This window comes from Zosterops lateralis, assembly GCF_965231275.1.
Source record: "Zosterops lateralis genome assembly, chromosome: 10".
NCBI lineage: Eukaryota > Metazoa > Chordata > Aves > Passeriformes > Zosteropidae > Zosterops > Zosterops lateralis.
The window spans coordinates 20,355,528-20,379,342 of NC_139770.1; the positions used below are offsets into that span (position 1 = coordinate 20,355,528).

The 23,815-nt window shown below is 49.4% G+C and overlaps 3 protein-coding genes across 7 annotated transcripts in view; 1 reads left to right on the forward strand and 2 right to left on the reverse strand.

Moving 5' to 3' along the window:
- Nucleotides 1–6,029, forward strand: part of MAP3K13 (mitogen-activated protein kinase kinase kinase 13) — a 73,263-nt gene extending 67,234 nt beyond the window's left edge. For 3 of the 5 annotated variants that reach the window (XM_083868774.1, XM_083868776.1, XM_083868775.1), the window contains 3 exons: nt 1,367–1,664; nt 2,320–2,417; nt 3,323–6,029. In XM_083868774.1, the coding sequence (XP_083724900.1) occupies nt 1,367–1,664; nt 2,320–2,417; nt 3,323–3,623 (697 nt within the window). In that variant the 3' untranslated portion in view covers nt 3,624–6,029. Of the gene's footprint in view, nt 1–1,366; nt 1,665–2,319 lie in introns of all 5 variants that reach the window. The other 2 variants (XM_083868777.1, XM_083868778.1) reach the window with 2 other exon arrangements.
- A 6-nt stretch (nt 6,030–6,035) lies between these two features.
- On the reverse strand, nt 6,036–9,836 carry TMEM41A (transmembrane protein 41A; the record flags this gene model as incomplete). The annotated part of the gene is made up of 5 exons (XM_083868268.1): nt 6,036–7,360; nt 7,890–8,028; nt 8,543–8,704; nt 9,509–9,662; nt 9,739–9,836. The coding sequence occupies 5 exons, from the start codon at nt 9,834–9,836 to the stop codon at nt 7,140–7,142; spliced, it is 774 nt and encodes a 257-aa protein (XP_083724394.1). The 3' UTR covers nt 6,036–7,139.
- A 451-nt stretch (nt 9,837–10,287) lies between these two features.
- LIPH (lipase H) lies at nt 10,288–23,302 on the reverse strand (the record flags this gene model as incomplete). Its single annotated transcript, XM_083868623.1, has 10 exons — nt 22,492–23,302; nt 18,108–18,475; nt 17,319–17,427; nt 17,132–17,233; nt 16,146–16,235; nt 14,889–15,056; nt 13,994–14,089; nt 13,004–13,115; nt 11,884–12,057; nt 10,288–10,360 (listed from the first exon to the last, which is right to left on the reverse strand). The coding sequence occupies exons 1-10, from the start codon at nt 22,541–22,543 to the stop codon at nt 10,288–10,290; spliced, it is 1,344 nt and encodes a 447-aa protein (XP_083724749.1). The 5' UTR covers nt 22,544–23,302.
- Nucleotides 23,303–23,815: the final 513 nt, after the last annotated feature.

Consider the following 23,815-nt stretch of genomic DNA (forward strand, 5'->3'; position numbering starts at 1 on the left):
CCTGGCACAAGGCCATTTCCACAGGCAGGTAACTGTGAGCTTATTTCTTGAGTGGATGGTCCTAAATCCTGCCTGGCTTTTGGGATGGCTGCCAGGTGATGCAGGTATTCCCAGGAGAGTTAGCTTGAACTCACAGAATCACTGGGTTGGAAGAGGCCTTTAAGATCATCAAGTCCAACTCATGCCCTAACACTTCAACTAATCCATGGAACTGGAGTGCCACATCCAATCTTTCTTTAAACACATCCAGGGATGGTGACTCCACCACCTCCCTGGGCAGACCATTCCAGTACTTTATTGCTCTTTCCATAAAAAATCTTTTTCTTACATCCAACTTACATTTCCCTTGGCACAGCTTAAGACTGTGTCCTCTCATTCTGTCAGTTGCTGCCTGGAGAAAGAGACCAACCCCCACCTGACCACAGCCAGCTTTCAGGGAGTTGTGGAGAATGATAAGGTCACCCCTGAGTCTCCTTTTCTCCAGGCTGAACAACCCCAGCTCCCTCAGTCATTCCTCACAGGAGTTGTGTTCCCAGCCCCGCTCCAGCCTCGGTGCCTCCTCCGGATGTGCTCAAGTGTCTCAACGTCCTTCCTAAACTGAAGGGCCGGAACTGGACACAGCACTCAATGTCCTTCCTAAACTGAGGGGCCAGAACTGGACACAGCACTCGAGGTGTGGCCTCACCAGTGCTGAGTACAGGGGAAGAATGACCTCCCTGCTCCTGCTGGCCACACCATTCCTGACACAGGCCAGGTGCCCTTGGCCTTCTTGACCACCAGGGCACACTGCTGGCTCATGTTCAGCTGCTGTCACCAGTACCCCCAGGTCCCTTTCTGCTGGGCACTGTGCAGCCACACCAACCCCAGCCTAGAGCACTGGGGTTATTGTGGCCGAAATGAAGGACTGGGCACTTGGACTTACTAAACTTCATCCCTTTGGACTCTGCCCATCCATCCAATCATTCCAGGTCTCTCTGCAGAACCTTCCTACCTTCCAATAGATTGACACATGCTCCCAGCTTAGTGTCATCTGCAAATTTACTAATGAAAGACTCAATACCCTCATCCATGTCATCAATAAAAATATTAAACAGAGCTCCACAGTGCCTTCCTTTAGGAAAATGCGCTGTCAAACAAAAATATGCTCCAGGGCAGATCAGCTAATACGGACATATCAGACAGGACCAAATAAGAACAGATGAATTTAAAGATGCAAGTCTTGAACTAAATCATTCAGAAGGGTAGAATTCTGTAGCTCCAGGATGTGGAAGGCACTCCACAAGGCCTGGTGTAGCAGAGCAGTGAACACAGCACCCAGGAAGTTCCCTGTGAAAACTGAACACTGAACTTCTCTCCCTGTTTGCAGACCCCACCGCTGCATCAGTAGCTGCCAGTCCTACTCCACCTTCAGCTCTGAGAACTTCTCCGTGTCGGATGGAGAGGAGGGGAACACAAGCGACCACTCCAACAGCCCCGACGAGGTGGCCACCAAGCTGGAGGATGAGCTGGCTGAGAAGCTGGAGGACATGTTGTCTCAGACTCCAGAGATCCCCATTGAAATCTCCACGCAGTCAGATGGGCTTTCGGACAAAGAGTGTGCTGTGCGGAGGGTCAAGACTCAGATGTCTCTGGGCAAACTTTGTGCAGATGAACACAGCTGTGAGGTGAGTTGGTTATCCCCTCGTCTTTCCACTCAGTGGAAAAAACCTACATAAATGTTACGGAAAGGAATCCAAGGGCCAGAAAGTTGGAACACTGCCTAGAAATGCTGTGGTAGGTGTATTACGGCAAAGCAACTGCTGCAATGCCCAATCTTCCTCTTCCTTGGCAGAAGAGTGGGTGGGGGAAAGTAGCACAAACAAAGCTGAACATGATGTGCTGGTCAAGATGAGTGTGATCTTGGGAGGCCATCTGATTTGCAGTTGCACTAAGTGGGATAAAAATATATCATGAAATGGAGTGGATATAAACTGCCTCAGATATATCCATCAGTGGCCTTGCTGACAAAGCCAGGATGACTCTCGTCCTTTCTCTGCCTTTCAAGTGTTTGGGAGGGTTAGGGCAGAGCCTGCTGCATGATCTCCTCATAACCCTGTGTTTGGGAGTGCTCTGACCAGGTATTTCTGTGCTGTCCCCTCTCTTAGGGGAGACAAGTGACCTTTGGTGGAGCAGTTGTGTGCTTTGCCCTCTCCCATGTGTGCCACTCTCCTCTTCTGCAGGTGGTGACCTTTGCCTGGCTGCTGTGACAGACTGGGATGTGTGGGTGATGTGGAGTACAGGAATGGTGCTCAAGTCTCCCCCTTTCCTTTTGTCTTGCAGAACCCACCACAGTTTGGAGAATCAGACTGTGACTCTTCTGAAGGGGAGTGTTCTGATGCCACGGTCAGGACCAATAAGCCCTGCAGCTCTGCTACTTGGTAATACAGATCTCCCCCAAAGCTTCCTGGTACTGGCATTTTGATTTCTCCGAGATTCCACTTCATTCCCCTTCATCACACTTTACAGGAAGAGAAGATGCTTCTCCTTCCCACCCCAGGAGTGATTTGCAATAACCCGAATCTCTGGAAAATGTCCAAATGAAATTAATTCTCTTTGAGCATTTCAATCAAGAATGGCAGGGATGTATTTTATTGAATAATCTAGTTACTGTAACATGGATATTTATTTTTTTGACATTTTAACACTTTTTACTGTAAAGAGTGGATTGTATTTATAGACACACAGACTCGTTGCAAAAAAAAAAAAAAAAAAAGTTCAGAAAGCAAGCACACTACGGAGAAACATCCTGGGAGTCCTGCCTGGACAGCTTTGTGTACAGACGCGGGGGATTCTCTTGCTGCTTGCACAGGGGACCAGGCCTCGTGGCCCTGAAGATTGGAGAACAGATCAAGAAAACTAAACCACTCAGTCTTATCAAATGAGGAAAAGCAGAAAAAGACCTGACTGTAGAGTCACCTGTGAACAAAGTGTTTTCAGTATAACCAGCTGGGTCATTTTTAATCAGAAGGTAGACATGCTCCTGGAGAGAACTGGTACTGAGGTGCTAACATCCAGGGTCTTCTGAGTCTATACATCCCCAGGAATGTAATGATGGGTTTTATTTTAAGGATTTTTAGTTTCTTTTTTTAATCAGCATTTTGTTGTGAGATCCTGCAAATGTATTCTAACCTCGTCCTCTTGAGAATTGGTATCAGAGCACTTCTTACCACCGTCCTTGCTTCACTCTGGGAGTGTCAACCTCCAGCTGAGCAGGGAAACCTCTCTCAGATGCAGTGTGCCATTTCCCAGTTTACTTCCTCCTCTTACCTCCTGTCTGTTTCAGTCAGTCAAAGAAATCAATCAACTCAGTGTTGGCCAAGCAAGGACTTGCAAAGCGTGGAAAGCACATTCCGCAGAGCCCAAGCACTTCTGGGGAGGACGCTGGAGACGCCTGGACTGGACTGGGAGAAGCAGCCTCTCACCTACAGCAGCATCGAGAACCAGCAGAGGGCTGTGTGTTGAGGGGGAAGACTGGGAATCACTGGCCTGGCAGAGCCCTGCTCTGTCTCCTTATTCACTGTACATTCTTGGAAGCATTAGCAGCTGCCTGCCCTTGGTGGCAGGCCTTGTGCAGGGAATCTTGACGTGGCCGTGCCACGGCCGTGTCTCGGATATGCCCCGAGGCCTCTGTTTCTCCTCCAAGCTGAAACTCTGCAGGTGCAAGTGAGGATAGTACTGGTATGTGACAGGCCGAGGCATTGGCAGATGAGAAAAATTTGTTTTCTGATAGAACTCATAGTGCCTTCCCTTCAAACACTACTCTTCTAAAACAATATTGAAAGAGAACAAAATGATAGAGCACGTTCCCCCTCCCTTCCTTAGTTGATGTCCCCCTGCAAGAGCTCTCCCTCTGCCCTTCCCAGTGTGCTGGCTGGCACGGCCAGCCGGAGGTGAACGGCAGGAATGGACCATGGACAGGTACTTCTGTTGCTTTGTTTGTTTACATTTTATGTTAAAATATTGGTTTGAACTTAACTGTGGTAATTTATAGCCTCATGGCAAAGTGAAGGAAAATGTCTTACTTATACAGAGAGCAGTATTGTATGAGTTAAATTATCCCATATTTTTAAATTTTTGTAGCTGGACTACAGACAGATCTTAAGTTATGATGTTATTTTATTATTTATTATCATTTCTGTAGATCAGAAGGTTGGCTTCACCGCTAGCACAATTGTAATCTCTGTGTGTGATGTTACCTTCTCCCTGCTCGCCAGAGGGGTGGGAGCAGAGCTGGGCTCAGTGGCTGTCAGGAGTTGCTGCCTCTAGTGATTTCCAGGGATGCTGTTACTCCAGGGCAGAGAACAGAGAGGAATGCATGGCTGCAGTCAGGTTCCTCCTGGCAGAGCTGCAGTTTGCTCACATTGCTGATGGTTGGCAGCCACTGAACTGGTGGGAATGTGGGAAGGGTGGTCAGGGGTGAGGGGCCTTTGAATAGATCACTGAGGGAATAACCATGACAAGATTCCCTGGCCAGAGCATCCAAAGTGACATCAGGGAGAAGGGCAGTTGCTCTGGGCAGTGGGTCCATGTAGTGGATCACCCAGGCAGGACCAAACAGGCTCCTGGAGAGGGAGTGACCTGCTCACCCTGCTCCGGGCAGAGGCAGAATCCTGTGAGGAGCAAAGCTCTTTCCTGGCTCCTTCCTTCTCTCTTCCCACCCTTTGTTTCTCCTCCCCAATGTTCTTTGTCTCTCAGCCAGTGGCAGGAGGAGCTGGCAGGGCAGAGATGGCTTTGCTGTTGTGGTGTGAGAGGGAGTTTGGTGGTGCAGGTCGTTACTCAGGCTGGAGGTCAAAGTGTGGGAATTTAGCAGTGGAGAACTGTGTGCACATAACACACTGTGGTGTAAAGAGAAGTGGAGAACTGCCATCAGGTGTACCCAGCAGAGGATGCTGAGTCCTGTGCCCCTGGGGAGACTCTGCTCAGACCTGGCAGACTCTGGGAGATCCATGGGCAGCACTGGTATCCTTGGGCAGTCCCACAAACAGCCCCAACAGAGCTGGTTCCAGCTCAGGCCTGTCACTGTCCCCAGGGCCTCCAGCCCGTGGTGATCCAGCCCCTGACAAACAGATTCCAGAGGGGTTTGGGTACCTGTGGTCTCTGCATAGACTCCACCATGGGATGAAGCTCCACTGGGCTCACAGAGCTTTGGTGTTTGGGATTTTGAGACCCTTCTGGGCCAGCTGTCCTGTGTGTGTGCTGATCCCTCCCCATCCTTGCCTGGGGACATGCTGGCCTGTTCTGCAGCCTGGGCAAGCAGAGCTGCCCCCTCCAGGCTGCCACATTTAGCTCTACTCTCACACCCCCGGGTCATTGCACTGTTCCAGTCCAGTGTTGCTGCTCCCACCCGCTGCCCCTGACGCTGCATCCCTCTGGGAATGCCACTAGGGCAGCCCCTTGCCCCGCCCCTGGAGGTGTCACCCCAGCCTCCCCTGCACACGGGTCCCATGGCCTCGCTGTGCGGGCAGAGCTGGCACAGCACCCCCACATTCCCGGGACGGTTGCTGTCAGTTCTGGGGGGTTATGTAGGATTTTCCTTAGTGACACCTCCCTGGGATTGCACACAGTCCCCACATCGCTGTATGGGCACCTCTGCCGCGGTTCCCCGCGCTTCCTCTCCTGGCAGGGGCTGGGCTTGAGAGGTGTAGGTGAGCCTGCTTACTTCTTGTAGTAACACTGCATTCCAGGGCCGGAGTAAACTGTGGGTTCCCTTTCCAGCATCCTGAGTACCCTGATCCAGTTCTCGTGGCTGCTGACAGCTCCTGAACACTAGCCTAGATTTTCTCCCAGAGCTGAATGTTGCCCTCCCCACTGTCGTGTTAAGTACCCATTTCATCTTGGCCCTGTCCAGTAGTGTTCATCCCCTCCTCCCTGCTCTGTGGATTCCTGAGACAAACTTGATTTTTTTTTTGTATTGACCAGTGTACAGTGATGGAAACAAGAATGACTATCAAAGCAAACAATGCATGGAATAAAAAGCCAGTGTACTTCAATGCTGCAGGCTGGTCTGGTGATGTGGGAATGGGTTCTCATGGACTTTGGGATATTGTCATGAAGCCTTGCTCTGGGGTCTCCCCTCTGCCCCCTTCCATATCAGGAAGGTTACTTTATCCTCCAAGTGGATCTCCTCATGGAGAGCAAATACCAAAACCCCAAGAGCAGAGTATTATCCTGGGGGGAGGAGGGTGATGAGGCCCTGACACAAGTTGTTCAGCTGTGGCTGCCCCTGGATCCCTGGCAGTGTCCAAGGCCAGGCTGGATGGGGCTTAGAGCAACCTGGGATGGTGGAAGTGTCCCTGCCCATGACACTGAGTGAAACAGGATGGACTTTAGGACCCCTTCCAAATCAAACCATTCTGGGATCCTATGTTCTCCACAACTGTTACACAGGAGCAAATGTGTTTTAAGGTTTCAAGGTGCTTTTCAAGGACAAATCTCTGCCGGTCAGGCACATCCATTCCTGTTCTTTCCCCCTTTAGTCCTTATGGGGAATAGCAGCCACTGGCAGACCAGAGAAGCAATCTCAAGTGTTCTGACATGACTGACTCAGACAGCTCAAATCCTGAGCATTTTGCTGCAGGGTGTGCTGGTTTAACACGGGAATCAAAGGAGAATCTTCTACAGCTCCACCCTGAAACCCATTATTTTCTCAACTTAGTGCTTGTACAGCTGCACTGGAGGACAGGAGCATATGGCTCATCATTTTAGGCCAAAAATGCTAAATCTGTCTGGAGTTGGAGGGAGCAGGGCCTGCCTACTGCCCACGGGGTTCTGTTTGGCCAGTGATCCACAGCTGGGTTCTAGTTTGCCTTCCTCACAGGATGCCAATACTCCTCCTTTTATTCCCTACAGCCTCAGTCACACAGGAGACTGATTTAAATGAAACAGGCAAATTAACTGAGTGTTGACAAAGCCCCTGTATCTCTGTCTCCGTGCAGGTACATGCACAGGTAAACATTCATTAAAAATAAGAACGGACACCTCCTCTGAGATGAGAAGGATGATTAAAAATTGACACTGTCCTTGGTGGCACAGAGCATGCAGAATATAACCTCTGGGAACAGTCCTGCAGCTTTTACCCCAAAACTGGGGCACCTAAGCCATCACGAGCCCTTTTTGCCATTGAGTGTCTGAGCTTGCTTGTCCCCATCCAGCTTCAGGTGTTTCTTGCTGTATCTCTTGATGAGGGTCCCTGGAATCAGCGCTGCCACAGCCATGGCCAGCAGCTTGAGCAGTGTGTCCCAGGAGAAGATGGCATCCAGAGAGGTGATTTGGGACAGAATGGCCCCTGTCTGCACACAGATGAAATTATATGGTGTAAGGCCTGAAGGAATCAGAGCAGAAAAAGGCAGTTAGTATCCTCCTAGGGAAAATTAGCTCATATATGCCCAATGCCAGACACAGAAATCACAAAATTGTTGGGGTTGGAAGGACCTCTGGAGTTCATTCAGTCCAACCCCCCTTGCTAAGGCAGGGTTACCCAGAGCAGGTGACACCGGAATGTGTCCAGGGGAGTTTAGAACATTTCCACTGAAGGAGGCTCCATGCCCTCCCTGGGCAGCTGTTCCAGTGCTCTGCCACCCTTGATGGAAAATTCTTCCTTATGTTGAGGTAGAACTCAGTGTTTTAATTTACAGCCATTACACAGACACAGGGGGGTCTGTGCTTGTAACAGAAAGAACCAGGTGTGAAGCAAAAATTGCAGCATTGGGGACACCTGTTTACAGAATGCTCAAGGGCAGCACAGAGGAAACAGCCCAAGGGTCAGAGTCCCATCTCTGCCCTCCCTGGCTCAGTGACAGCAACAGCAGCAGTGCCACGCTGTCCCCTCAGGCTGTGTCCCCAGGCCTTACCAATGAGCACGGAGAGAAAGAACTGGGATATGGGGATGTTTAAAATGGGAGCCGAGAGGTTCAGAAACCAGTTTGGTGTCATGGGGAACAGCCTCAGGAACAACAAGAAGAAAAATAAGCAGCTCCTGTTCTCTTCTACCTGCCAAAAGAAATGTTCCACATCATTCCTGCTCCTCCAACAGCAGTAACATTCAAATGGCTACACTACTGGGGGGAATTTTCCTTCTAACATGCCACAGTATAACATCAGTTCAGAATTGAGGGAAAGCAGCAACACTGTATGTATGGGAGCCTTAACAGTGAGCCAGCCTTCTTCCAAGAAGAGGTGGAAAGGGGATCTCACCTGAAGGAAAGATCAGGAAATCAAAAGCAGAACCACCTCCAGCATATGACACAGCACAGGATGGATGGAGGCAGTTCTGGAGCAGAAGGGCTTCCCAAACACTCCTTTATTTCATATCTGCTTTTCCTTAAGGTCCAGGATTTTCCTGGCAGCCCCTTTGCCAACAGGTTTGCTCCAAGAGAGCAGCCTGCCCCTAGCCTGTGCCCTCAGCAGGCCTGCACATCCCCTGCACACACTTGTTTTCACTGTCACCCCAAGAGCAGCCTGGCCCAGGGCCATGCTGGGTGTCAGCAGGACTGCCAGTTCTTACCTTCCCTTGGAGCAGAGCCACCTTCTCAGGGAAGAAGTGGACGATGAGCTGCTTGCCAAAAGCTGCAGAGAGCAGGTAGCAGAGGGTGGCTCCCACAGAGGTGAGCATCGAGCACAGCACCAGCCCCATCCATGGCCCGAAGAGTGCTCCAGCCAGGACGTTCTGTGGGGACAACATGCAGTGAGGCCTGGGGGACACAGCGTGTCACAGAACCACAGAACTGTTAGGGCTGCAAAGGATCTCTGGAGATTATCCAGCCCAAATGCCCTGCCAAGGCAAGGTCACCCAGAGCAGGTGATACAGGAACAGGTGGGTTTGGGATGTCTCCAGAGAAGAAGACTCTGTGCCCTCCCTTGGGCAGCTGTTCACAGTGCTCTGCCACCCTACATGGAAAGAAGTTTACTCATATTGAGGTGAAACTTCTTGTGTTTTAGTTTATGGCCATTGCTCCTTGTCCTGTTGCTGGGCACCACTGAACAGAGTCTGGCACCATCCCCTGACACCCCCTGGAGATATTTATGTGCCTTAAAGAGACCCCTCTCAGTATTTTCTAGACTAAACAGGCCCAGCTCCCAGTCTCTCCTCATCAGAGAGATGCTCCAGCTGCCCCTCTCTGTGGCCTCCACTGGACCCTCTCCTCCTCGTCTCTCTTTTCCCGAGGAGCCCCGATCTGGGCCCGGCACTCCAGCCGTGCCTCACCAGGGCTGAGCAGAGGGGCAGGATCACTCCCTGACCCGCGGGCAACGCTTTTCCCGGTGCGCTCCAGGATCCCGCCGACCCTCCTGGCCCCCCGAGCACATTATCCAACAACGCTCCTCGACCCCTCCCAGCAGAGCTGCTCCCCAGCAGGCCAGCCCTCACCCGTACTGGTACTAGGGGTCACTCCTGCCCAGCTGCGGGCCCGCTGGGGTCCCGCCGGCTCCTCCTGCCCGACCCCGAGCCCCCGGCCCGCCGCCGTGCCCGTACCAGGAGGCTGGAGCCCGGGATGGCGAAACTCTGCTTGTACAGGTAGGCGCCGCAGAACAGGGCCAGCGCCGCGCCTCGGTGCTGCCGCTCGTAGTCCCGCAGCGCCTCGGCCAGATCCCGCAGCTCCTCCAGGTCCGCCGGGAACCGCAGCGCCCTGTGGGGGGACAGACACACGGGCAGCGCCGGGGGAAGGGACGGACACACGGGCAGCGCCGGCCCCTCACACCCACCTGCGCGCCTGCCCCGCGCTCAGCCGCGCCGACAGCAGCCACAGCGCGGCCGTGGCGGCCGCGAACACGAGCAGGAGCCCGGCCGGGCGCCGCCACATGCCGGGTCAGGGCCGCGCTGCCGCCCCCGGGCCGGACCGGACGGAGCCGAGCGGAGCCGAGCGGAGCCGAGCGCGCCCGGCGCTCCCGGGCCGGCCCTGCCCTGCTCTGCCGCCCTCAGCGCCCGGGCCCGGTGCGCATGCGCGGGGCGGGGCCGTCATGGCGGGCGGGGCGCTGAGGGGGTTGGTGGGGTTTGCTGGGACCCGCTGCCGCTCGGGGCTCCCGGCCGGCTCAGCTGTGGTGGTACACGCTTTAAACGCCCGTTTTAAACCCTCGCTTTAAGCCCCCGCCTTTTAAAGCCACGCTTTAAAGCCACGATGGTTTTATTGTCACTCCCCCGCCCGTTTGTACAGTGTGCGGAGAGCGGCCCCACAGAGGGCCGGGCCCGGCGGGCGGGTCCCCACACCGCGGTGACACTTCTCTGCCCGGCACAGCGTCCCCGGACAGCCCGCTTCAGCACGGGATGGGCCTGAAGGTCTGCTGCGTGTTCTCAGTCAGGACCAGGTCGTATCGGCACAGTTGGGGTCTGTGTGAAAACACGGCCAAAAATGAAAAAACGACACGTTTTTCTGTCATCTCCCCACCTGCTGGAGCCCTACATGAAATGACATAGAACTGGCTCCAAGTCGACCTGAAGTGAGGTTGGCTTTAAGCCAGGCATACCTTGAGCATTTTGCCATTCTGTTCTACCCTATTTTTTGCTTGTGGAAAAAGGAACACAAAAAATCCAGCAAACAACCAGGCACTGGCTGCAGAGTCTGTGGCTCCCTTTAAGCCAGTCCACACCAAACACGGTGGTCCCTCAGCTCACCTGCCTGTTCTGACCCTTCCCTGCTCCTGCCATGAGAAATTGGCCACTGCTCTGACCTGGGTGCAAACACAGATCTGGTCTGGAGCTAGTTCAGCCAAAAAACCTGAGGAAGTACTTGGGCTTTCACTGGGGAAATATGAGCATTAACTCTGTAGTGGGTTGAGCAACAGGGAAGGGGAGGGCAGGACATCCCTCCCTGGGGCAGTGAGTGATTAGTTGATGTGTTGAAAATCCTGAACTGTGCTTATGGCCTGTGGCAGCCCCTCCTTGGGGAAAGACTGCATCCTCAAATACTGGGGCATTTGTGTCTGCTCTTTAAAAGACTTTGTGTGTATCTGGCACTGGAAGTGACTGTGGGGGCGTGGGAGAGGAGACAGGGAGTGGCAGCAAGGGAGAGCTGCAGGACTTTCTTTAGTAGATGTACACAATCTTTCCCTTGTTCCGAGCCTAGGATAAGGGTAGCAGACCTCATGAAATACAAAGAAACATGTTCTGCAGCTTTATATGTGTTTTTTGCTTCACCCTCCTGACCCTGTGATCTTCCAGCCTTGTTTTAACCCGGACTTAAAGCATGGTGTGGTGTCCACAGTGTGTCCTTGCACACAGGGTCAGCATAAGAGGTTCTGTGCTTGCTGAGCTCAGGCAGATCTCCCAACCTCCAGAGGTGGGAAGCTTAAGGGTAGCACAGCAGAGCAGACAGAGGTTAATGAAGTGGCAGAAATCTCATCAGCAATGTCTTGGTACCTCCTGATGTTGTGGGTACCAGTCCGGGCTTTGGGGCAAAGCAGCCAGCAGCTCCCACTTGCTGGAATTCCAGCATAAATTAATCTCCCTGCTTCACTAACCATACAAATTGACTGGGATACAAAATGTGTATTTGGGGAAGAACATCTGTTCTTCCCAGAGAGCTGTGTTTCCCCTCATCGTAGAGTTCAGGCCTGGGCAGCTTCTCCAAGGTCCTTTTCCTGACCAAAGGTTAAGGTGCCAGGCCACGTCAGAGTGACATCACATGGGACATGTTCCCAGTGCAATAATACAGCCTCTGTGTTCAAGTAAGTATTCAGCTCTGGGATTCCATTAAAGAAGAATTTATTCCCAAGACGTGTATGAGAATTACTAAATGTAAAATAAATCTAATTCTTCTGCACATACTCAGCCAGGCCAGGAATCTGGGAGATTCCTTTACTTCTGTCCAGTCTGCACCAACAGAAATGGTTTGTTTGTAAACATCTGCTCACCTTTCTGGGTTTGTCAGGGAACGGAACCTCATTTGAAGAATCCTGAGCTTGAATTTTGGGCCGATGACAGATCCCGTGGAAAATGTCAAGGAAATTCTTTCCACATTTTCAAGATCTTGGTAAAACCCAGTGAGCAAAGTGGTTTGTTTGTACTTCTGGAAGGTGGCAGCTTCTCTAAAGGTAAAGCAGATGAGAGAGAGTGTCAGAGTCACCAAGGGAGGAGCACTGGGTTTAATGTAGTCACTGTAATATTAGAAACAGGGCTGGGGGAGGAGGCCTGAGCTTGTGGTTAATTCCTGATTTACAGGGAATGGGTGTGGATTCAGGTCTTCAGGTGTCAACCTGCTCAGCCACTTCTGCCCTCGGTGTTTTGGGGTGTAAGTGGGGGCACAGAGGTTGGATGGCATTTGGTTCCAAATCAGAATTTTCTCTGTGATTCTGCTTTGTTCCCAAATGGACTAGACCCAAGTGATATTTATACCTGGCTGTCTTTGCAGGCCTGCACAATGAGTCACCCTGAGATAGGCACAAATCTGCACTGGCCTTGGTGTGGGATCCGTGCTGATTGCTCCACTACAAGCAGATGCCAGATATGCTTGAGGGAATATGCACTTAGAGAAACTTGGGAAAACTAGTTGTGCAGGTTTGTTTGGCTGAAGTGTAGTTAAGATCAATCAGGAATTTGCATGTCACATAAACACCATTAATTTGTCTCTCTGAGTTTAATGAATTGATTTTGTGACATATTCAGACCCAGGTTAATCCCCAGTTTTCTTGGGCACTGGGAACTAGAACGGAACACTCCCTGAAAGAGGAAGGAAAGAGAGGGAGATATTTTTCCTCCTGCTTTAGTGGAAGCCTAGGGCAGCAGTGCTGCTGGCTGAGACTGTCCACTCCAGTCCTGAAGGTGACAGAGAAGGGCCCAACCCAAAAGGCTGGGTTGTCAGGGCTGTGTGCTGGGGGAGGCTGTGGAAATTCCATAGGGCCAGGAAATCCCACAGTCATGTGCACTGGCAAGTACCAGCAGAGAAACCGGGGGAGGATGTGTCACCTCCTCCCAGATGCAGCTGTTCCAAGGGATGCACTAACACTTAGAAATGCTCAGACCAGTAACACTTACGGATTAACTTTTGATTCTGCCTTCCTCCCAGCTTCATCAGCTAGCATGATGCTGAAGGTGCCTCTCCTGGTGTCTTTGTTCCATGTGGTAATATCCACCAAGTAGTGATAGACTGAGGGGAGAGAGAGTGAGGGGTCAGCCCCTGTGGGCTCACTCTGCTGTCCAGGCTGTACACAGAGGATGGACACAGCCCCTGCAGTTTATCTCAAAACCCCTCTCTCCTCCCTGCTCTCCATCTCCCTTTGCAGAGATTTCAACCAGAAACACTAGGAGGTGTCAGGAGAGCACTGCAGCAAGTGTTATCCATGCAGGATGGCTTTTATGTGGTTCCCAGCACTGCCTGCCTTCCCCCTTCGCTTCCAGATTGTCTTTTCTTTCTTCTGTCCCTCTCTGAACCCCTCCATTTCTGTTCTTTGTATCTGCCATTTGTCATCTCTGTTGTGGAGCAGAATTGTCTGTTCTCTGATCTATGACTCTGAATTCACTTGCTGACCAGCATTGGAGCTCAGACCATAATCCCAGCCCATGCCCTGGTATGTTGGTTATCACAGGGATGAGATGAAATCTTTCACCTTGGTGAAACCTTTTTTACCAAAAATTCTTTTCCTCTCCCTGTGCCTCTCACTTTTCTCCAGGGTAGCTTTTTCACCTGTGCAGCCTGTCTTTTTCTCTTGTCATTCCCCCACACCTCTTGCTTTCACAAAAGAATGGTGAGTCGCTTTGAAACATGATTTGGGAACTTTTATACTTATTGTGAAAGTTCTCAATCAATTTCCTGTAACTGTAAGCAAGTTGGCTTTCCCGCCACGGGACAGGTTGACAAATAAGGAAGGTCATGGCAAACCACGGATGGACACAATTCCATCTAGCAGCCACTGGAGTTTCTAAAATGCTGCCTATAACACCCCAGCAAATAACCATCTCTGCTTGGCTGCTGCTGATGGAGGCAAAGCACAAAGAAAAGTAATCTCAGAAATCTCAGTCACTTACTGCAAAATGGCTTTTCGTCCGCTGTGTCAAAAAACATACTTGTCACTGGATGGCTCTGTTGTGTTAAATAGCTTTTCCACTCATGGGCATAATAACCTGCAGGTGACAGTTTGAGAATGAAACTGAATTACTGCACAGGTAGATGAGCCACTAAATGGCTGAAAATGAGCAAGTATTTAAGAAACAGTGCATTGTGTGCCAGCTGCCAAGTAGCACTGTGACACACATCCTCCTGTACTCTGAAGGCTTAGGACTGAATATGCCTGGTTACTGTTCAGCACTTTCTTCAAGCTGATCATTTTCCACTCTGCTATCCATGGTCAAGAAGGATTTCATTTAGCAGTGCAGAATGAAAATCATACCCTTGGCTTTGCCAGTTCCTTCCTGGAAGTGCCAGGTGTTTTAGCATCAACATTTCAGAGCTGCCAGCCTGAGGCTGGGCTGTCACACCCAGGCTGAGGCAGGCAAGTCCAGAATTTCCTTTGTTCATCTATTTGCCATTCCTTTTAGAGCACAGAGGGATTTGTGGTGCTGGGAATTTACTTGTAAATCTTATTTTAGCAAGAACAGGCCCCTGTCCCTCAAACTCTGCCACTGAGGGACTTTAATTCACTGTTTCTCTGACTTCATTATAAAGATCCCAAGTGCTGATTTGGCTTTTCTAGTTCTGGATCCTTTACCTGTGGATTTCTAGGAGGTCTCTTCTAGATTAAAATGTGATATGATATGACAAGGAGCAGGCCTGAGAGACCTCAAAGACCTCAGTGGAAATAACTTGGGTGCTTTTGCAAAGCACCACGTTGTGTCAGTCCTCCAGCAAAACATCCCCCTCCTAGTGCCAGTGATGACAGGCAGCTCAGTACTCAGGATGGATTGACATTCCCTGGATCCTTACCTAGGATGGGGCATGGCATGGGCCAGAAGGGTTCACAGCTGGTGCATTTGCCATCCCTGTAATTCCTGTACGAGTTGCACGGGTATGTGGTGATATTGCAGCTCTGTGTCAGGGAGGACAGGAACAGGAAAACAGACCTCTGGTGGTCACATTTAAAATACTGCAATCCTTAATCATGCACAGGGAAGAAATATTTCATTAGCAATCCTCATGCCTCAGGGAAAAAGGATTAATGCCCACAGGACATACCAGTGGACAGTCACTGACCATTCTGAACCAACAAATTGCACTGGGGAGCACTGGGCTTTGGCAGAACAATAAGTGGGCAGCAGCCTCTCCCTTTGAGTGCACTCAGCTCTCCCTATGTCTCCTTTGCTTTTTTACTTGTCTTTTTGGTTTTAGAAATGTTTGTCTGATTGCTGCGGTTCCAGAGGATCCAACTATGGATCAGGTTCTGTCTGTGGTGTTTTCCTCTCCTCTCTGAGCTCAGGCCTGACAGCTGGATATCGCTTTTAGCTTTGCACAGGACCTTCCATTTTGGTGTAAAAAACTCTTCAGAAAGATGTAACTAATAAAATGAGTTATTCCATGAGCAGCAAACTGAGTGAAGCCTCATTTCCTAGGGATTTTTGGCTCAGGCTGCTCTCCTACGTAGATTCTCTTAGGTCTGATAAGGGCTGAGTTCACAATACTGCATCTCCTTCTATAAGGTGTCTTCTTCACCCAGCTTTCATCAAACCAGTTCTGCTGCTAAGGAAAAACTTTCTTTTGTTCAAGACTAGGGCTGTGCCTTCCAGACTGCAGGGTCTGTCACTGTCAAGGAAGGTGCCTTTGCTTTGGGATAACTGCCTGCTCCACATTCATCTTGAACCCATTTTCTTAACAGGTCCTTGCCACTGCTAGTCCTTGGGCTTTCATGTGTTACAAGTAATTAGAAACAAAAAATCTCACAGATTTTCTGGACATAATCACAAAACAAAAGCACACATCTACCTGGAGACTTTTTGCACAGAGGATTAGTCCCACTTGCACTGTGACAGAGGCACAGAGAGGTGACCCTGACTCTCATCTCTGCCTGGTGCACATCAGCTAAACCCCTGTCATGCCAGTGCTGACAAGAAGTTGATGCCATGGCTTTCCCAGAATATGAATTTCATATATTTTCTAAGTAGTGATGATGATTCTCTGCCTTTCTTCTCTTTTTTTGATTGGAAACATTTTGTTAGGGTTTGTGCAATTGAGGGCAGGATTAATTACCAGAAAATATTGTCAGTGGACAGCCTGGTTGGTCGGTCCCGCCGTTGGGGTAGAAGTCGATATGGCCCAGAGCTTCTTCGTAGCCCAGTCCTAACAAAAGGGAATACCAGGGCTCAGGGAGAGAATGTTAAATTGTAAAAGGCATGAGAAGGAAATATAGCAATTTAACTGGGAAAAAAATGGTAGTTATTTAGCTCTCGGATGCCTGCTTGTACAGGAGCACTAATGTCATCCATCTGTTTAGGCAGCAGGCCAAACAATTGTGACCCAGCTGAGTCATTTAAACAATGGAATCAAGTACCTAAAATAAGTCTGTGCATACAACAGCACCAAATGTGGGGGGTTGTGTCACTTGTGTGCAGGAGAGGAAAAGGGATGTGAAACCTGGCTGTTGCTGTGCTGCTGAAATCTGACTTCCTGGAAGGGCTGGGAGAAGAGAGGCAGTAATTAGGTGGGAAAGCTAAGTGTCAGGGGTAGGGTGGGGGCAGCACGGGGGGCTTGGCATTGCACTGCTGGCCTGGCTGGTGAGTCTGGAAACGGGCTGAGGGAGAGTCCAGATTTGCCCTAGAGGAAGTTTTAGCTTTTAGGAGGTGGGATGGAGACTGGAAGCATCATGCAGGGAACCATGGGGTGGGGATAAGTGATCTGCTGAGCAAGGCATTGAGCAGTGGGACCAGCTCTGGAAATGCTATGTGCTCGGATGCAGCCTGACCCCGTGGTGGGATGTTGGTGTGTCCTGCTCCAGAAGGACTGTGCTGCAGGACCTCCTCCACCGGTTCCTAAGTCAGTCCTGGGCTAGGTTCTAACTGCTGTCATCAGCAGCGTGCTTTGAAATGCAAATAAACCAGGCTCAGTGAGGGAGTCTGCCGTGCTCCTGGGCCAAAGGAGTGAGGACCCCCAGCACTGCTGCCCACCAGCACCCCTTTCCCATGCTCCCAGTCAGTCTTTGCGTTTCCTGTAAAGGAAGGAGGAGGAATGTCACCTACCGTCGGTGTCGGAGTGAATGACATCGACGAACTGTGCGTCCGTGGGGTCCAGCCTCTCGCTCGGCGCCGTCCCCCTGTACAAGGGGCCCGCAGGGTCAAGGCCTGCAGCACAAAGCCATGGGCGTGGCAGGGCCTCTCTCCAGGCTGTCCTTCCTTGAGGCAAGAGGACTGCTGGAGGAAGGCTTACCTGTGATTCTTCCCAGCGTGCCATCAAACATCTCACCCACAAAGCCAGAGATGTGTGCTCCCAGGCTCACTCCTATCATGTGTATAGAGTCGAGGGATGCTCCATCAATCTGAGATTTAAAAGTACTCATGGTCATGTGGTTTTGGAAAATAAAAAAAAAAAAAAAAAAAAAATAGGAGGAGGAATATAATATCTCCCAGAATGTGCCACTCTCTGTAGGTATTTCCCCTTTGACAGTCCCTCAGAGCAGCCAGCATTCCTGTTTGAGGTCTATACCTCAGAGAGCTGTGATGAGAACAGTTCAGGCAATGGTTGTATTTTCCTGGGGCAACGACTACAAGTGTGGACAGGAACCACTGATGGGCCCCAGGAGTAAAATTCCAGTTGCCCCACATGTGGTTCCTGCAAGGAATTAGCAGACACTATGATCCTAAGGATCCAGCATTATCATTGCCTGCGCAGTACCTTAGAGGAGCTGTGAACTGTAGCTGATCCCCTTAAGCTGCCTTTGGATATACAGAAAATAGTAGAGTTTCTATGTATGGGAAAACATGTCTGGAGAGTTTTGTACCCAGAAATATAGGGACTTAGAGTATAAACTGAATATTGCACCAAAAGCAAATCCAAGGGTAGGATTTGGCACTGCAGTACACATGCACTTCCAAAAATTAATGTATTCCTTTTTTAGGAGTTTCTATTCCCAGACATCCTGCTGGTTTAAGTACTTCCTTTGTGCCCTTTACATACTGTGCCTTAATGACTGTATCGTAGCATGAGTGTCCAACTTACCAACATTTCATCTATAAGTTTCTTCAGAATCTCAGCAACTCTTCTGCACTTCCTGGAAGCAGAGCTGTAGTTGAGAGTTGTTGCCCCCTGGTTCCAATCCACAACGATGATGTTCATGTCCTCCACAGAAAGCAGGAGCTGCACCAGCTCAGGGATCCAGACCGGGGCAGAGCCTGTGAATCGGTACCCGTGGATGATGAAGGTCGTTTTCTTGGTCACATCCAGGTACTTGGAGGCTGCTGAGTGGAGCTCCTCAGCACAGGTTGGGTTCTGCCGGGTGTAGAGCAGCAGCTTCACTTTCAGCTGTGTCCCTATCAAAGCATTCCCAAAGCTGAGGGCTGTGAACGCAGGACACGTCTCCTGCGGATCTGAAAGCAGCAGAGTGGCAATTGGAGTTTGGCATCAAGGGGTTTTCTTTAGCCTGTTGTACCTGCCAACCCTGCACAGGGCAGGAAAGTGTGTTGGGAGTTGTCTGAGCACAGGGGCTGCTCCTGTTTCCTCTCTCCCTCCCCTCTCTGTCATGCTCATGACTGAAGTTACCTTGGAACTTAGGTTTTCTTGCTGTGCTGGAACAAAGAAAGCAATCACACCTTTTTGGAGCAGCATTCCCTGAAACACCACAGCCCTGCTTCCTGTGGCAGCTGGGAGTTGGCAGGGACTCTATCCAAAAATCTCACTGGTGTGAGGAAGGTATTAGAGACCAACAGGCAGGATGATTGCTGTACTGGTTTGTGAGCACACCCAGGTGCTCTGGACAGGTTCTCAGCTAAATGGGTGTCCTCAGGGCTGGCTTGTACCTCCAGCCTGGAGCTGCCAAGCTGCAGAGAGTCTTGCCATGGTGAGGGGCAGCTCAATGCTTCATTTGTATGTGCAGATGCAGCCTGGTATTCCAGACTGCAAAATGGGGCACCCTTGAGTGTGTGAGATGGTAATTGTGCTTTATACACAGCTGAAGTGTAACTGAATTTGATGTAAGTACTGCTCGGTGGGATGTGCCATTGGAAAGTCCATCTTTGTTCTTTGCCTTTCCAAGCAGAACACCAGCTGAGCCTTCAGAGCCCAATACAGTCTCCAGCAGGGCACTGGCAGGGAATGGAATAACTATCTCCAGACAGACACTGCTTGTGAAGGCCCTCCCAGGTTTAGTAGCCTCTTTCTGGCTCACAATCCTTTCCCTCAAATCTTCATAATCTTATTGAAGAACCTCGTTGGGGAGAGTGTCTCTCTCACACATGTGTCCTGGGCTGCAGTAATTGTTCAGGCTGCAGTTCCTAGAGGAATCTTCCTGATCTTTGTTGCTTAAAGGACTGTGCAGTAGGTAGCAGGGTTTAGAAAACCTGCAGCTGTAAGTTAATTATGCTCTAGCAAATCTTCAGTGCTCTGTGAATTTTAATTTCTGAATGATGAAACTCTCACAGTTTCTATGAGCAACTTTCGGTTTTCTCCTCCTCAGGAAATCAGGAGCATGAGAGTGATATAAATGCTTTGTGCCCAGTACATAAAGCAATCTGCTCAGTTGCCACAGTTCTGCTAATTACTTTGTAGAAGCCCCAGGAGCTCCAGAAATAAAAGTTAATAGACTAAAAGGATGTTGCAGTTAAGTCCAACTGAATATTTTAAATTGCTACTATAAATTCAGAAATAAATTTTAACATCTGAAATCCATGGAGTCCTTCCTATATAAAGCTTATAGTAACATATGAATGGTATGACAGGAGTGGTGGAAAATGAGCCTTTAGCCAGGCCCAGTGAAATCAGGAGCCTTTGAATGGAGGTGTCCTGCCTCTGAGTAATGCTTCACCCAGGAGCTGTGTGACTCTGGGCCCTGCTCCCAAGGGGAAAGGTGACCTGGTTGCTCCCTGGCCAGCCTGCTGTCAGCTCATCCTTACAGTGCCAAGATGCTCCAGGGAAACAGCAGCAAGAGTTCTGTGACACTGCTCTTGTGGAGATCCCAAGGTAACTAGCAGAGAGAAATTAAAATTTTTTGCTCATGCACACCAGCTCATACAGTAAGACTCAGTGACTGTCCTCTAGGTGCTACTGCAGCATAAAAAAATATAACTGTGTGTTTTACTAATAACTAGGCATTGTTTTAGTTATTGTATAGTAGCACTATATAGTGTTGTTAATTATCTTTACTGCCACTGAAGCTGTAGCAATACAGGCAGAAATGCCAGGCAAGAATTACTTATACATGGTGCAAGATTGCACTGATTGCTTAATTTGTTTCTGTATCTCCTGCACTGTGCTGAGGCTTGCCCAGAGGAGCACTGTGTTTGTCATCAGAACAGCCTAAACCTTCTGGTACCGAAGTGCTTTCAAAGAGCTGGTCAGCATTTGCTGATACCTAACACAGGGACTGTATAAAGAGCCTTGTTATATCTGCACCAGGTCCGTTAGATGGGTTCTGTTTTGACTAACAAAATCAAATCAGTGCTAATAAGGGGAGGAAACCTGCCAGCTTCTCTTCTGGCAAGCTGGTGCCAATCCCAGCCTCATCCACCATGTGTTCAAAAACTGACACATGAGGATGGCCAGTTATCCTGGCTTTGCTCTTCCTTCTGCTAAAGCACAGTGACTCCTCCCCAAAATGGCTGAAAGTGTCTTTGAAACTCCAGGATGATTTGGGCAAGTGGCTTACTGAGATTTACTCTGCAAGCAAATAAATGAGGTAGAAACTTATCCCCTGGCACTGTACTTAACCCATGTCCAACAGATCACTTCCCTCCAGTAAAGAGAAATGAACATGGCCATTAACCCAGCATTCCAGTAACTCATTTCCAGCTCTGCCTTAGCTTGCTAGACAGCCTCTGGCAGTCCCCATTCTCCTTCTGCTCTCTTTTCTGATATGTAAAATAGGAGGCAAACACTAGTTTGCTGGGCAAGGTGCTCTGATCTCCCAGAACCTGTAGCAGGGAGCATAAAAATGTGTTAAATCCATGTACCTGCCAGGGAGCTGGACACATTTGGTCTTGTGCCTGAGATCACCCTCCAAGGTGCTATTGCAGCAGTGGAGGCATCTTCAGAATAACTTGGTTCTGAAACGTTATACACACACACACACACATATACACATATATATACACACACACATATATATATTCTGAAGTTATATACTCCCAGGTGGGAGTGTTGCAGGGAGTGGAACAGTCCCAGGCACGCTCCTGGTATTTACTGCAGTCAGTGCTCTTAAGGCCTCCATTCTCCTGGTGTCTCTCATTTTTTTCTAGAATATGTTGTTTGGAGGCTTTTTCTTTGATGTTGATCCTATGGATAGGCAGGGTTTGCCATGGTGGCATCTTGGGGCTGTGGTACCGAGCATGAATAAGGTAGCAGCTGAGGTTTTTTACCAGCCTGTCCTCTTGCAAAGGGAAGTTCCAACAGATTTTTCACCTCAGTGGGTCAGTGGTCACTTGGGCAGATGTGTGGCTGTCCCAGCTGTGGTCCCTGGGACACAGAGCTGCTCGCTCAGTGAGCACCTGCACGGAGCTCAGGTGAGCGTGTCGCTGCTTCTCTGTCTGCAGGAGCTCTGGCCCTCCAGCCCCTGCCACCTTGCCTGGGCTTTGTACAGTGCATCATCAGACTGGTCTTAACCATCAACAAGAGCTTTCCCCCTTTAAGCACACTTCAGTACCACACTACAAATCTCGAGAGCATTAGGTGGTGCAGATTTCCATCACTTTTCCACAGAGAGGGTGTGCCCTCCACTCCTAAACTGGTCCTCAACAGCTCACTGCATTTCATCAGTGCCTTTTCACACCATTCTCTTTTCCCACTTCTCATGACTGCATTTCCTACAGAGTATTAAACAAACCAAGCAAAAGGCGACTCCAGAGGACCTGATGAAACACAAGTTAGTATACACAAGAATACTGTTTTTTTAACCCTGTTTGTTTTCTCTGCAAAGCAGAGAGCTGTAACTTGCCTTGCTCCCATGTGTATGCTAACACAAGGCAGTACATTTGTTTATTTTTACACAGGTTTGTTCTTGTAGGGCTGTGAGGCTATCAAATGGAGCTTACTGTTCATAAATGGTAATTCATCCTTTGCCTCTGTCATACATGACACCCCTGAGAAGAAATCATTATTCTCTGAAGATTTCGAATGACATTTTCAGTGTCGATGGATAGTACTTATATAAGAGAAATGTTTGCAAAGGGAGGAAAAGATAATAAAAAATACTTCTGGTTTTCCATTTGGAACTCTTAGAACTGACTACATTCATGTAACCAATATAATTTGCTTTGCCAAAATAAATAATGCTAGTGAGAAACCCTGTGCAGTAACTGTAAATGCAGAGGGCAGGTACATTCATGTTGCTGTAAAGCACAGAAAATGTGTTATATTTGACAAAAACATTCAAAACAAACGGTTGAGTTCTTACCTGATTTCACCCCATACAAAAGGTAGATGAACACAACACACAGCCTCAGCATATGGACTTCCACATGGAACTTCTACAGGTAAGAGATTTGAAGGATCCCACAATTTCTCTGGCATGTGTTTGCTGGCTCTGACAGCAGTTTGCTTGCTTTTTTTTCTGCCAGTAGCAGTAGGTGTGGTGAAAGGAGGAAGTTACCAGCCAAGAAATGAAGAGTAGTCAAATTAAGCTTCTTCTTAAGAAGGTGGGGCACCTTATATTCTAGCAGGTTTCCTTAATTTAAATATAGTTTGCCTTGGGGGATGACTAATCAGACACAAATGGGTTAGTATCACGCTGTAAGCAGCAATTTGACTACAAGTGTTGAAACTAAGGAAATTATTGCCTGTCTATTTGTCTTTTGCAAAGAATGTCAGGAATATTGTAGATGTCACTTCAAGTCTGATAAGCATCTGGGTGGGGGGCCTGTGCTTGGTTTCAGAGAGCTCTGCCTTTGGAGGGTTCATGCTGATCCCTAATACCTCCCATGTCCTTCCTGCTCTCCTGAGTGCCATGGCCTAGAGTCCCTTCTACAAATCCTGTCCCCACCTCAGGCAGGAGCAGGTGCACAGCACTCTGTTGTGACAAAGGGAAAATACCACTTCAAGGCGTCTGGCTCTCCACTGGGCTCCCAAGCAACTGCTGTCGTGGATAACACTCATACAACTGGCATTTTCTCACAGACCTGCCGGAACCTCATAAATTCAACTCTAATTTAAGTAAGGAAGGCTTTTTCTTTCCTTGCTGGATGGGAGGAAGAAGATCGCCAAGGAAAGACAACTATCAGGGGCAGGATAGGAAGTCTGAAATTGGAGCTGGAAAGTGTAGTGGCAAAATTGGGAAAATGAGGGTGATGGGGAGTTTGTAAAGGGATGAGAAGGGTGGGAGCAGGGATGGCTGCTGGACAGAAGTTTTGCCTGGCTTTTTCTTAGAAATTCTTGTAACATAGCCAGGGAAAAGGAACGTGGGCTGGATTAGAAATATCTCATTAAGCCCAGGCTCTGCTTTCTTTCCTATGGTGATGATCCAATGAGGAGCTGAACTATTACAGCTCCCAGTGGCATAGCTGGTTCTTTGGTCCATGCTGTACTTATTAAGCTTTTTGACTTTGCTAATTCTCTGGTTAATCCTCAACTCTTCCTGCTGTCTGCAGCTCCTTTTCATTCAGACAAGTTTCTGTGCCTCTGGTGCAGGCATGGATCACACTTTGAGCATGTGCCTAGCATGATTCTTTCACAACCACCTTGAGCTCTTCAGCATCAAGCAGCTCAGCAATCTGAGTCTCGCT